This window comes from Schistocerca serialis, chromosome 3, assembly GCF_023864345.2.
Source record: "Schistocerca serialis cubense isolate TAMUIC-IGC-003099 chromosome 3, iqSchSeri2.2, whole genome shotgun sequence".
NCBI lineage: Eukaryota > Metazoa > Arthropoda > Insecta > Orthoptera > Acrididae > Schistocerca > Schistocerca serialis.
This window is the reverse complement of record NC_064640.1, coordinates 398,813,953-398,827,805: the sequence shown is the minus strand read 5'-3', so window position 1 is coordinate 398,827,805 and position 13,853 is coordinate 398,813,953. Positions and strand designations below refer to the sequence as shown.

General features: G+C 41.0%; 1 protein-coding gene across 1 annotated transcript in view; it reads right to left on the bottom strand.

Moving 5' to 3' along the window:
- LOC126470253 (cysteine dioxygenase type 1) overlaps positions 1 to 13,613 on the bottom strand; it is a 132,602-nt gene extending 118,989 nt beyond the window's left edge. The window contains exon 1 of the mRNA XM_050097967.1: positions 13,363 to 13,613. Within this exon, the coding sequence (XP_049953924.1) occupies positions 13,363 to 13,592 (230 nt within the window). The 5' untranslated portion in view covers positions 13,593 to 13,613. The remainder of the gene's footprint in view (positions 1 to 13,362) is intronic.
- Between the last annotated feature and the right edge of the window lie 240 nt (positions 13,614 to 13,853).

The window sequence follows — 13,853 nt, the reverse complement described above, 5'->3', positions numbered from 1 at the left end:
GACTGATGACCTCAGAAGTTAAGTCGCATAGTGCTCAGAGCCATTTTTTACGTTTCTAGAAGTACGTGTTGACGAGGTGAACTTTGAATATAATGTTATCGACGTGCTAAAAATTTTCGTTCCGCTACTTTAGCTAAACACTCAATATACAACATTGGGCTCAAAAAACTCAGTAAATTAAAGTGCTGTAATTATTTTCATTCATTTATTTCCTATGACACAATGACTCGAGCTTTCTCTTCATCTACTATTCACGTACTGTTCACTGGCAAAAGAAAACCTATGGTAGGGACTTTTAAGCAGCAAGAAGTTCCAACATCAACCTCAAGGTAAATTATTCTCTCATGAAATTTGTTCTCAGTAATCCATTTCAGTTTGAGAACAATAGTGATACTCACAAATAAGATGTAGGAATGAGAAATGTAGGAAATGTAATATTATATCCTGCAGAAAATTTTCTTTTGCGTAAAAAAACAGTAAATTACCTAATTAGTCCCTTTGACAACCTAGGCACTGAATTAATCTCTGACAGAATATGAAAATATGCTTAAATGCAGATTGTTCGTCCTGACTGTTTCTTCTCTACAACAATGCAAGTCGTCAGTCGCATACGAATTTCCAGAGAGGTATACGGGTTGCCCCAAAAGGGCAGGTCAGTATTTTTCGAAATGAGAAAAATTATCGTACGGCGCAAAAGCGTTCATATAGACAGATGCTCTATCCCAAATGGTTTCTGAAGTAATACACCCTTTGTGTAGATAGGTAATGTGTCACGTTATTTTAGAGGATCCAGTTTATTTTATTTTAGAAAAATTGTATATGAGGTACTGTAAGCTGCATGAAATGCAATGTGCTTCCAGTATGATTAGTTCCCCCAGCCTCCACCCCCCCACCCCCCAGTCTACCTTACTTTCCCTCATTACCTGGGCACGAAAATGTTCTGATCAAATATTGTTCCATTTGTGTGCAAGGAACTGAATGAAGAGAGAAGGAAGGAAGATACGCAGCACGTAGCGTGCTACACTCACTAACGCACGTAGAGATTCTCCAACACCAGTAACACAGCATGTTATTCTTTCGTTGAAGTAGGTGGTTGAAATATTAAAATTTATCGTAATTTGTTTCTTAAAACTTATTTTGTAGTTTCTAGATTTGTTCTGAACTACGGTAAATGTGTTGTAAACTGCTGATAAAGTATTACGAACTTTTGTCAATTTGCAAGCCAATAAATATTTGTAAATTTGTTAATCAATAAATAATTGTAATTTTTAACCGAAAAATGTATTCTAACACAACTAAATAAAAATAGAATCAGTTTGTAATAACAGTAAATATTTACGAGCATTTATCTATAAACTGTTTGAAATGAAGTTTATATCTACGTAAACTTTATCTACTTTCCATTTCTGATATTTCCGGCTACGGCACGCTGTGTATTAAACGTAAACAAGTAAAAATGTGACATACCATATTACGACGTTCTTCAAGAATGTGTTTTACCGCGCATGTACCTGAACAACTAAAAAGATTGAAACCCATGTTATGTTTCTCTCATTCAAATACAGATATGTACATTTACGACTAATATCACTATAATAGCGAGATAATTCCGCTAGAATTGGATTGTGCACGCTACTATTCTCACAAAGTGGTATCGCGAGTTTATGACAAACGTTCAGGAAAAACAAATATACAAGGAAATTCTTGTTAACAATTAACGTTTAACTGCTACAGTATCACTCATCTTCTTGAGAAAAAGATTTCTTGTGTAAAGTGCTAGTTTCTGCAAACAGGTATTCCATGGATCATTGTGAAGTGAAATGTGCAGTAAAATTCTTCTAATTGACTACATTTTTCATTGAAGATAAGCTAATGGATATACCAAAATTAAACTGAAGGAGACTTAATTTGCAGAAAATCATTTAAAAACTTTTTTAAATTACAGGTATAAGTTTCTCTTTTATGTTTCCTCATCAGCAAAATGGATTGAAACTCTTTCTTCGTAAGGAACAGAAGTTTACAGAGATTTGTAGAAGGGAGAGGAGGGTGGGAGTCTGTCCTAACCTAGAAAATTTTCTGCTTTGTGTCCATTGTTTCAATTAATACGAATAGACTTTATCTGCATATTTGTTGTCTGAAAGAAATTAATTGCTTGACACTACGAATTTAAGATATGCTGATATTTTATAACTGGCAGTCATATAATAATAAAAATGTTGCTATTCTGTTCTCAACTTTTTTTTGTATGAAAGGCATTTATAAAAGGAGAATTCACTTTTAGCCATGATAAGAAAAGTACATTTATGTGACCAACGTGGGTGATTACACTATTATTCCGGAAATTTTCGTAAACGGTGTCAGCAATAAATATTATCCAGTCTTCAAAATACCCGTCGTACAGTTTTCTTACGAAAAGTCTTTGCAGTGATTTGTTTTTAATTATCACGTAAAATACTACGATTCAGAGATGTATGCCTTTTGTCTAAAATCCATATCAATTTCGTTAGGTTACAGCTATCTCAGTGTGCATAGTGCTGTCTTAACATGTTGCGGTAATTTTTAGGCCATGACCGTTTCCACATCTAGTGATCTTTTAATGCCTCAAGCTGTGCACTGATCTGGGGCCAGCAAAAGGGCCAGAGGTTGAGGGTTATCACCGGCTGCGGAACAAAATAATGCCGGCCTGGAACATTCTGACTAAAGCTCGAGAAAGCACTACACTCCGCTTCATAGCTTTTTTTCTCTCTTACAGTGAGAACTATCCGATATTTAATGCTAAGAGTCTGACATTCACTTTTCGCCTCGATTTACAATAACCCACTGTCCTAAAGTTGCAATGATCTGTTAATAATTCTTCTCGACAATTACACAGAAGTTGGCAATTCTGAGCAGAAATTTTGTGCATGATGAGTGCGGTATCTTCAAGATATTTTCTTCAATTAGGCTTCTGAACACATTAGTTCTATTTTGGTTGCCATGTTCCCAAGAAAAAAATCCATGATTATTGTACGATTTGCTTTTGGATACAATGGCCTTTAGTGAAAATAGTGCACTAAGATAATTCCCACGACAATTGTTAAAAATAATTTTCAGTTCATAGACTTATAAACATTATAAAACTGGCGCTAAGAACGCAAGGTGTTTTCAAGACGTCAATGACACAGTTAAATTACAATGGAATTAGAAACACCGTTTTCATTTTGAGAACATATTTTTTAAGCAACACGTTAGAAACTATATGTTTCTAACTTATTGTCTATGTTTTTACGATTTCGTATTTAATAAACAGTTATCCACTAAAGGTAGCAGAGAAAGAGCTGAATCATGTTGTTGTTGTTGTTGTTGTGGTCTTCAGTCCTGAGACTGGTTTGATGCAGCTCTCCATGCTACTCTATCCTGTGCAAGCTTTTTCATCTCCCAGTACCTACTGCAACCTACATCCTTCTGAATCTGCTTAGTGTATTCATCTCGTGGTCTCCCTCTACGATTTTTACCCTCCACGCTGCCCTCCAATACTAAATTGGTGATCCCTTGATGCCTCAGAACATGCCCTACCAACCGATCCCTTCTTCTGGTCAAGTTGTGCCACAAACTTCTCTTCTCCCCAATCCTATTCAATACTTCCTCATTAGTTACATGATCTACCCATCTAATCTTCAGCATTCTTCTGTAGCACCACATTTCGAAAGCTTCTATTCTCTTCTTGTCTAAACTATTTATCGTCCATGTTTCACTTCCATACATGGATACACTCCATACGAATACTTTCAGAAATGACTTCCTGACACTTAAATCAATACTGGATGTTAACAAATTTCTCTTCTTCAGAAACGCTTTCCTTGCCATTGCCAGTCTACATTTTATATCCTCTCTACTTCGACCATCATTAGTTATTTTGCTCCCCAAATAGCAAAACTCCTTTACTACTTTAAGTGCCTCATTTCCTAATCTAATTCCCTCAGCATCACCCGACTTAATTAGACTACATTCCATTATCCTTGTTTTGCTTTTGTTGATGTTCATCTTATATCCTCCTTTCAAGACACTGTCCATTCCATTCAACTGCTCTTCCAAGTCCTTTGCTGTCTCTGACAGAATTACAATGTCATCGGCGAACCTCAAAGTTTTTATTTCTTCTCCATGAATTTTAATACCTACTCCGAATTTTTCTTTTGTTTCCTTTACTGCTTGCTCAATATACAGATTGAACAACATCGGGGAGAGGCTACAACCCTGTCTTACTCCCTTCCCAACCACTGCTTCCCTTTCATGTCCCTCGACTCTTATAACTGCCATCTGGTTTCTGTACAAATTGTAAATAGCCTTTCGCTCCCTGTATTTTACCCCTGCCACCTTTAGAATTTGAAAGAGAGTATTCCAGTCAACATTGTCAAAAGCTTTCTCTAAGTCTACAAATGCTAGAAACGTAGGTTTGCCTTTCCTTAATCTTTCTTCTAAGATAAGTCGTAAGGTCAGTATTGCCTCACGTGTTCCAGTGTTTCTACGGAATCCAAACTGATCTTCCCCGAGGTTGGCTTCTACTAGTTTTTCCATTCGTCTGTAAAGAATTCGTGTTAGTATTTTGCAGCTGTGACTTATTAAGCTGATAGTTCGGTAATTTTCACATCTGTCAACACCTGCTTTCTTTGGGATTGGAATTATTATATTCTTCTTGAAGTCTGAGGGTATTTCGCCTGTTTCATACATCTTGCTCACCAGATGGTAGAGTTTTGTCAGGACTGGCTCTCCCACGGCCGTCAGTAGTTCCAATGGAATATTGTCTACTCCGGGGGCCTTGTTTCGACTCAGGTCTTTCAGTGCTCTGTCAAACTCTTCACGCAGTATCGTATCTCCCATTTCATCTTCATCTACATCCTCTTCCATTTCCATAATATTGTCCTCAAGTACATCGCCCTTGTATAGACCCTCTATATACTCCTTCCACTTTTCTGCTTTCCCTTCTTTGCTTAGCACTGGGTTTCCATCTGAGCTCTTGATATTCATACAAGTCGTTCTCTTATCTCCAAAGGTCTCTTTAATTTTCCTGTAGGCGGTATCTATCTTACCCCTAGTGAGATAGGCCTCTATATCCTTACATTTGTCCTCTAGCCATCCCTGCTTAGCCATTTTGCACTTCCTGTCGATCTCATTTTTGAGACGTTTGTATTCCTTTTTGCCTGTTTCACTTACTGAATTTTTATATTTTCTCCTTTCATCAATTAAATTCAATATTTCTTCTGTTACCCAAGGATTTCTACTAGCCCTCGTCTGAATCATATGCAGATAAAATAAAAGGAAATGGTGGTGTCTCGCATATGGTGGAATTCGGGTAACATTTATAAACTTTTCACCAAATTTCACACACATAGGCACTACATACCCAAGTTATCTATGGTTCTTTGTATGTTTACGGTAGTTAGCTTGAAGATATCAACCATTATCAATGACAGAAATGTATACATTAGTTGCACAATAATCACTGGTGACTGTTAAGGAAGAGAACCATCTTAATCAGTGCATATGTACACATACTGCAATATATGCCTGAAAATAGGGCTCTGTGATAGATGCAAGATGAGACTGCTGAAGCTAGCACAATTTTAACGTCCTTTTTTCGTTTTAAGTGATTGTTTCGTTCCTTAAGCTATTGCCAGATACACCAACATGTGTTGCATATCGATGTACATCTTAGTATCGTCGGCTGACGGACTGTAAGCTCTTTTCGTAACGTTTGACAGGCGCCAGTAGCTAGCACTGTCAAAATATTCAGCCTCCGTGGCAGGTGGCAGACTGGAGTCAAGCTCGCCCGCGGCCCTCGACTGCTGATCGGAGACGAGTGGCAGCGTGCAACACACCAAGAGGTGGCAACGATAGCTTGAAAAATATAATTTTTAGAAAATTACCGAGTTAGTATAAAGTACTATGGGATGCAACAACATACTGTATGCAACAAAAATGCTCTTTTTTCCTAATTTTTAGATTTTTAAAAAGCAAAATTTGTTTCTGGTATGTATTTGAGGCGTTTGATAATGGTTTAACGGCCGAAACTGTCAGTAACAACAAATAAAAGGACATTATAAAATCAGCCAGTTGTGGAACGTTATCTCTCATAACATTTATATTGGCTGAAGATCCACAAGTAACAAACGCAGAATATCGTAATAAATATTATATTGGACTGCACAGGATTTTCTTTGCGGACTTAACTCTCAAACGGAGTGAGAAAAGATGCGGTAGGGGAAAAATGCTGCCCAGATTCATCACTTACAATTTTCAATGTCAGCAGCAAATGTCACGAGGAAAACCACTTTATTTGGCAAGTCTATGGTGCAAATCAGTTCTTTGCCGAACAGGCAATCTGACAGGAAAGAAATGTAAAGCATTTGTCATTGGTTCAGCCCTGGGGGCAATGGAAAACGGCTGCCTTCACTACGACGGTGACAAGACTGTGTGACAAAATGAGGGGATGGGACAGGAGCGATATCGGAAGCTCATAATTCACGGGGACAATCATTCTGACAGGACTTAAGTGTTATTCATTTCTGCTTGTTTCGGACTCTATTATTTCGCAAAATCTGCCATCACATTCGGCATTTGTGTTTTCTTCGTTTTGATATTTCATGTTACATAGATCATTTGCACGATTTTTATGGAAATGATGTAGACCGATTGGTGACGCATATCCTAAGTTCGACTATACCACAGACGAGGAAGTGACATACAGCGTGAAATACATCTCTTCTACTGCAGGCTCTTGCTTTCTACGTTTTGGGATGAGGTAGTATGGACTAAAACAAGAAAAAAGTCCAGTAAATGCTGGGTCTAAAATGCATGTCTTAAAAACTATGAGCATGTACTCAGCAGAAGAGATATGTTTCACAATAACTAAGACGAGAAAGTGCTCATAGCTCTAAAGTTATTCACTTTAGAGCCCATAGCTCAAAAGTTATTCACTTTAGAGACCATATTTACTGGAGACTTTTTATTCGTTTTGATTCATTCCATTACCTCTGAAAATATGGAAAGCTAAGATCTTTCATTAGAAGAGATGTCTGACAGTAGCAAAGACGAACAGGTGCTTTGTCTCTTGTTGTTGTTGTTGTTGTTGTGGTCTTCAGTCCTGAGACTGGTTTGATGCAGCTCTCCATGCTACTCTATCCTGTGCAAGCTTTTTCATCTCCCAGTACCTACTGCAACCTACATCCTTCTGAATCTGCTTAGTGTATTCATCTCTTGGTCTCCCTCTACGATTTTTACCCTCCACGCTGCCCTCCAATACTAAATTGGTGATCCCTTGATGCCTCAGAACATGTCCTACCAACCGATCCCTTCTTTTGGTCAAGTTGTGCCACAAACTTCTCTTCTCCCCAATCCTATTCAATACTTCCTCATTAGTTATGTGATCTACCCATCTAATCTTCAGCATTCTTCTGTAGCACCACATTCTTTGTCTCTTAAGGTATAAGGTATGCATTTTAGAGCCATGTTTACTAGGTTTTTCCTTGTTTTGGTTCATACTACCATCTCTGAAAGATTGGAGTTCTGGTTCGCATTGTATGCAGGAATAAGTGACTGTGAAATTGAAAACCTGGACAAATCGCTCGCTAGAGGGGATGTCTAGTGCGGTGCTCGTTAGATTCTTTACTAAATATACTGAGGAACTTGCCTCTCTTCCAGCATCACATTACCTCAGGTCGCTAGAACAACGGAGCGAGCCACATGCGCAGAAAATGTGTAGATCAATGCAAGAAGAGTAGGAAGTTTGATGTACAGAAATACAGACCTATCTTACTGATGTAGATTTCTTCCAGAGTAATGGGACGTATATTGTGCTCGCTTATGATGCGTTTCCTGAGGACCCAACAACTCCTATGTAGGAATAATTGTGGTTTCCGCAAGCACCGATCTTGTGGAATCAAGCTTGCTCTGCTCGTTAACGAGATGCAGATGGTAGCAAATAGTGGAGTTCGAGTTGATATCGTGTTTGTCAACTTCCAGAAATGAGTCGATACAAGTCCGCATCGTCGCCAAACAATCAAAATACACGCTAACGGTATTTACGAACTGTTAAAGGTATTGGAATGAAGAATTGTTAGCAATCAGAACTCAGTACCTCGTTCTTAATAGGGAGCCATTGTTAGAAGAGAAGATATTGTCTATCACACTTCAGGTCATGTGACTCTGTCACTGTTTCATAATATTTACGCTCTTACAAAACAACGTTTTGCACCAATTTCATGACTTGAATGATTGTTGTTGTTTTGGTTGTGAACTTCTCTCTCAGTACTTTCTTGATCACAGGAAATCACTTGTGTTCTGGATAAAAAGAAAACCTGCTTTCTCAGAACAGTTCAGCAGAGCATGCTTTGTCTCCTGTCGAGAATTGGACAACGTGATATTTGTACACTGTTTAGTCTGATGTACCTGAAAAAGAATATTCAATATGTCTGTCACATGTGACCTACGCTGCCAAATAACCTGACGAAACTGTGAGCTTGATGTGGTGGAAGAAATAACTTCCCATGACGCCCTCTCTGCAGCCGAGTGTCCTGAAGAGCTGCATTTACGTCACCTCACCGGAAGTGCTGTAAGGTTCTTGCGGAAGGTAATTGCAAATTCTGCTTATTTATACATAGTAGCCTCAGAGTAGATTCTAATATAAGTGGATGAATATTCACTTACAGAGATAAAGGACACTTGGTGGAATTAGAGACAGGACAATTGGTGGAATTCGTGAACAAAGGAAGAGGTACAATATAATAAATTCACGAAGGCCAAACGTATGAAAACGCGATACCATGTTTTAAAAGACAACTTACATAAGGTTACACTTCATGGATAAATAGAAGTCACAGATATAACCGCTTGACATCGCCACTGGACGTCATAGTGCAAGTATACTTAAAATAAGGCTTCAAGTTTCTGGAACAGATTTTACGAGACAGAGAATCTGTTTGTTAGTCACTTGAATTTACCGACGGTTAACTCAGAAAACGATACCGATCATCATGTGTTCTATTGAGATCAAAAGCGAGAACGAAAGCTCAACGTGTCCCATGCAAAGTTTGAATGTAAACTGCAACGTGTGCAGGACACAATTCTACATAATCCCAAAGCACGTTTGAATACGCCAACCGCATGAATACAAGCCAAATACCCGGCGCTTGCTGCAGTCCCACCACAGTACTGAAAGTTGTCAGTCGAATGCGCCCATCTCTAAAGGCACAAGGCAAGTGTCTAAATCACGTAGGCTCGATGTGCTGCCACGACGAAGAGCGCTTTTTGGTAAAAGTGCTCGAGGGGTCCAATTGAAAAATAAGTGCCCAGCGTTGTGATTGGCAGGCACCAGTCAAAGCTTCCGCATGTCTCGAAGAGATACCTGCTGATTCCTTCACAAAGCCGGCCGGTGTGGCCGTGCGGTTCTAGGCGCTTCAGTCTGGAACCGCGTGACCGCTACGGTCGCAGCTTCGAATCCTGCATCGGGCATGGATGTGTGTGATGTCCTTTGGTTAGTTAGGTTTAAGTAGTTCTAAGTTCTAGGGGACTGATTACCACAGATGTTAAGTCCCATAGTGCTCAGAGCCATTTCAACTTTTCAACATTGTCCTTCACAAAGTTCATCGCTCAAGCAAACAGAGACGTTCACACGGAAGCAGCTGTTCTTCAAAACAAATTCTAATTTTATTATGCAGTATCTTTTATTTTTCACGCTCTTTCCTTTTCTTGTGAAAGGATCTCACTATCGAAAATGCTAATCTCTCCAGAACAAGATCGGTCTGAAACGATATGTTACTTAAACAAATGTATACGTTGCTAATTTACGGCACGTAAACGTTTTTTATCGTATCTGATTTCTGATCATAACTGTATGAGTGTTTATGCCTTGCATGTGTAATAATTGCTTCAATTTCTTTTCCACTGACATCAAAAGAAGCATCTAGTGTGATCCTATATAAATGCATATTCTTCGATATATTTATACACTTGTCTGTTATAAAGAGATCCTGATTCATTACAACCGGGATCCACAAACATTTTTCATTGACAGTTTTGTACATAGTTATTATCGTAGTGATATATTTATTTCCCGATTTAGATGACTGATCTGATGCTCCCGTTTGCTGTCTTCACACCGATTCCTATACATTAGCACTTGCTTCAACTTTATTCTGAGGATGTCCGCCTGCTTAGCGGAGTGGTAACTTGCTTGCCACCCATGCAGTGGGACCGGATTCGATTCCCGGCCGGGATGGAAATTTTCTCTGCTCTTGGACTGGCTGTTGTGTTGTCCTCATCATAATTTCATCTTCATCACGGGCACGCAAGTCGCCCAATGTGGCGTCGACTGAAATAAGACTTGCACTCGGCGACGGAACTTCCCCGGATGAGGCCTCCCGGCTAACAATGTCACACGCTAATTTAATTTTTTATTCTATGTAGTTGTATGTAAATGAAATGGGGAGGGGGTGTAACGACATGTACGGGAAGGTGATACTGTTGGAAAATTGTTGCGAACTTCAGAGAGAAACTTGCAGATGATCAACACCTGGTGCAAATACTGGCAGCTGGCTCTAAAAATAAATAAATGTAGTTTAATGAACCCAGTCTTGCGGAGAACATATACCAGACTGATATTACTAGGAAGAACCGTAAGTGTAGTTCACGCACGAAAGAGATCACTTCTAGCCGCGCGGAGTGGCCGCGCAGTTAGAGGCGCCATGTCACTGACTGCGCGGCCACTCCCATCGGTGGTTGAGTCCTCCCTCGGGTATGGGTGTGTGTGTTGTTCTCAGCATAAGTCAGTTTACGTAGTGTGTAAGTCTAGGGACCGATGGCCTCAGCAGTTTGGTCCGTTACAAATTCACACACATTTGAACAGATCACTTGTAAGAGCCTCGTTCGACTAATTGTTGCTGATTGCTTGCCTGTCTAGGAACCTTACCAAATGAGATTAACGGAAGAGACAGATAAGACTGAAAGAAGAGCTGCACTTGGTTTGTTTATTTAGTGTAAGAGTTTCACGGAAATGCTTAACAAACTGCTGTGCGTGGTGTAACAAGAAAGAGGTTGTACATCACGGAGAGCCTTGCTAACAAAATAGCGTGAGCAAAAAGTATCAAGAAACATACTTCTATCTTTGTTCCCACGAAGTCTACGTTCCATAAGCTAGTGGAATAGGGAGGGAGGAAATCTTGCTAGCGCACTGTGTACCCTCCTCTACACACCATATATTGGCTTGCGGAGTACGGTTCAAATGGTTCAAATGGCTCTGAGCACTATTGGACTTAACTTTTGAGGTCATCAGTCCCCTACTTAAACCTAACTAACCTAAGGACATCACACACATCCATGCCCGAGGCAGGATTTGAACCTGCGACCGTAGCGGTCGCGCGGTTCCAGACTGTAGCGCCTAGAACCGCTCGGCCACTCCGGCCGGCAAGGAGTACGGATGCAGATGTAGATTTGTTCCTGTACATGGCTACATGCTGGTCATTTAAAGATTTGTAAATAGCACAGTGGTATAAATTTAATGAAATGAATGGTTCAAATGGTTCTGAGCACTATGGGACTTAACATCAGACCCCTAGAACTTAGAACTACTTAAACCTAACTAACTGAAAGACATCATACACATCCATGCCCGAGGCAGGATTCGAACCTGCGGCCGTAGCAGTCTCGCGGTTCCGGACTAAAGCGCCTAGAAGCGCTTGGCCACCTTTAATGAAATGAACAATTACTCTCCGATAATGTTCATGTTAGTATGCAGAAAATTTAAATTTGAGAAAAAAATTTTCTGTTACTCATATTCAATTAGTTTTATTTAAAATTTGATGTTGGTCCACAGTCTAGAAATTTTTCAGTGATAGTCGGTGCACTGTGTGTGGTCCAACAGGTTACCGGCAGTGTATGCATGTATATATCTTTCTACATCTGTGGTTATGAAGCCGTTCCACGGCGTCAGCTAGTGGATACTTAGTGTACCAATGTCTTTTATGGCCCACACTCCCACATTCCTTTCGCATACGGTGGAGGAGAAGAATACCCCTTTTCTAAACGTGAACTTCTTTAACTTCATTTCACATTCAAGAACTGCTGTGCGAACGTCCTAATCACTGAGTAATCACTTTCCTGCCGAAAGGACTGCTTGTCGAAAACACTGCTGGGACATTGTCGTCAGTGGTCGACGTCGATGGTCTTCTTCACGGTTTGCATCATCCACGTCAGTGTGGCGTTGGTCAAATTGCTGACACCATTTCATTACGGCTGGATGAGGCATTGTATACGACGAGAATTTCACGGTGAATCTGTGTACAATTTAGACGTTTTTCCCACAAAAATCGCACTGTTACCCGTACTTCAACTTTGGAATACGTTCCCAGATTCCATGCCATTTCACTGCACCCTGTGATGCACCAGTTTTCTGTACAGCAACAGAACTGTCTCTGTAGGATACTTGGAACATGTACTTTCTGAACGAAAATCACGTCTCTCATAGACTATAAGTGTTTCAACCGCAAAAGGCTAAAAGCCTTCTCGTTCTACTACGTGACGTCAATGCATCTCCGTACCCTTCTCTACTACCTACAACAAGTGTTTTGTAGGTCTTTAGCATTATACGTGGAATACGAAACATTTGTCGTTTCGCGAGTTCTTGAACGGAACGAAAAGGAATTTAAATCAGCAGTATGTCTGCGTACAAAGATTCATGTTTATATAGTGGCTACCCTCCCCTGTAGTCGGGGTCGTCAACAAACGCCCGTGCAGTTGCGCTCAACTCCCTGAAAATAATTAAAACTAGACGTAACAACACAACACTGAAACATTTGTTTGAATAAAACGATTGTATATAACGGAGGTCTGAAGATGGAGGATTAATCTTCCAAAAGCTGTAGCCTTTAAAAAAGAAATAGTGACTGAGGTTTCCTATAGTCGGTAACTGCCGCGGACCAATCAAAAACTGATCAACTTATGCTATCCGTACGGCCGGTAGGGGTGCTTGCCCTCAAGAAGTGTTGTGCCCCCCCACCAACGTATTGTCATCAAGAAATGGGTTCAAAATGGCTCTGAGCACTATGGGACTTGACTTCTGAGGTCATCAGTCCCCTAGAACTTAGAACTACTTAAACCTAACTAACCTAACTCACACACATCCACGCCCGAGGCAGGATTCGAACCTGCGACCGTAGCGGTCGTACGGTTCCAGACTGTAGCGCCTAGAACCGCTCGGCCACTCCGGCCGGCCAAGAAATGGGTCCACCGTCTAAACTACAATTCGACACTTGAGAGCACAGCGCAACCAGAAAGCTCGCAGCGTTCCCGCTATAGTAGGACAGTGTGAAGCGGAGAAAGCGTCGTACGCACCTGTAGCGGTCGAACTTGGCGAACTTCTTCCAGTGCGCGGGGTCGCTGCGGTAGGCCTCCATGAGGGCCTGTACGTGCTCCACGTTGACGGAGTCGTGCTGGAAGGCGGCGTGCAGCTGCTGCGCCAGCTCTTGCAGAGTGCCGGCGGCGGGCAGCGGCTGCGGCGCCTTGCGCCAGTGCGCCACCACGTGCTGCTGCTGCTGCTGGTGTTGCCTCGCTACGCGCTCCATGCTGTGTGTCGCCCGGCCGCTAGCCGCCGCTGGCGAAACCGCGCCGCTCCCCCGCCACCACGCTCCGCGCTCTGCGATAAACCCGCTGGCCACTGACCTTCTTACGCTTTTGCATCCATTAGCAATACATTAATTTGCGAAATGGCTTGCGAAAAGACGAGCGTACGTCAGAACGAGCTATCTATCTGGAGCACACGTTTGCGTTCGATGGGCACTAGGGTTTTATATTTATTCGAAGGTACCGTCTCGTAGCATTTCTCA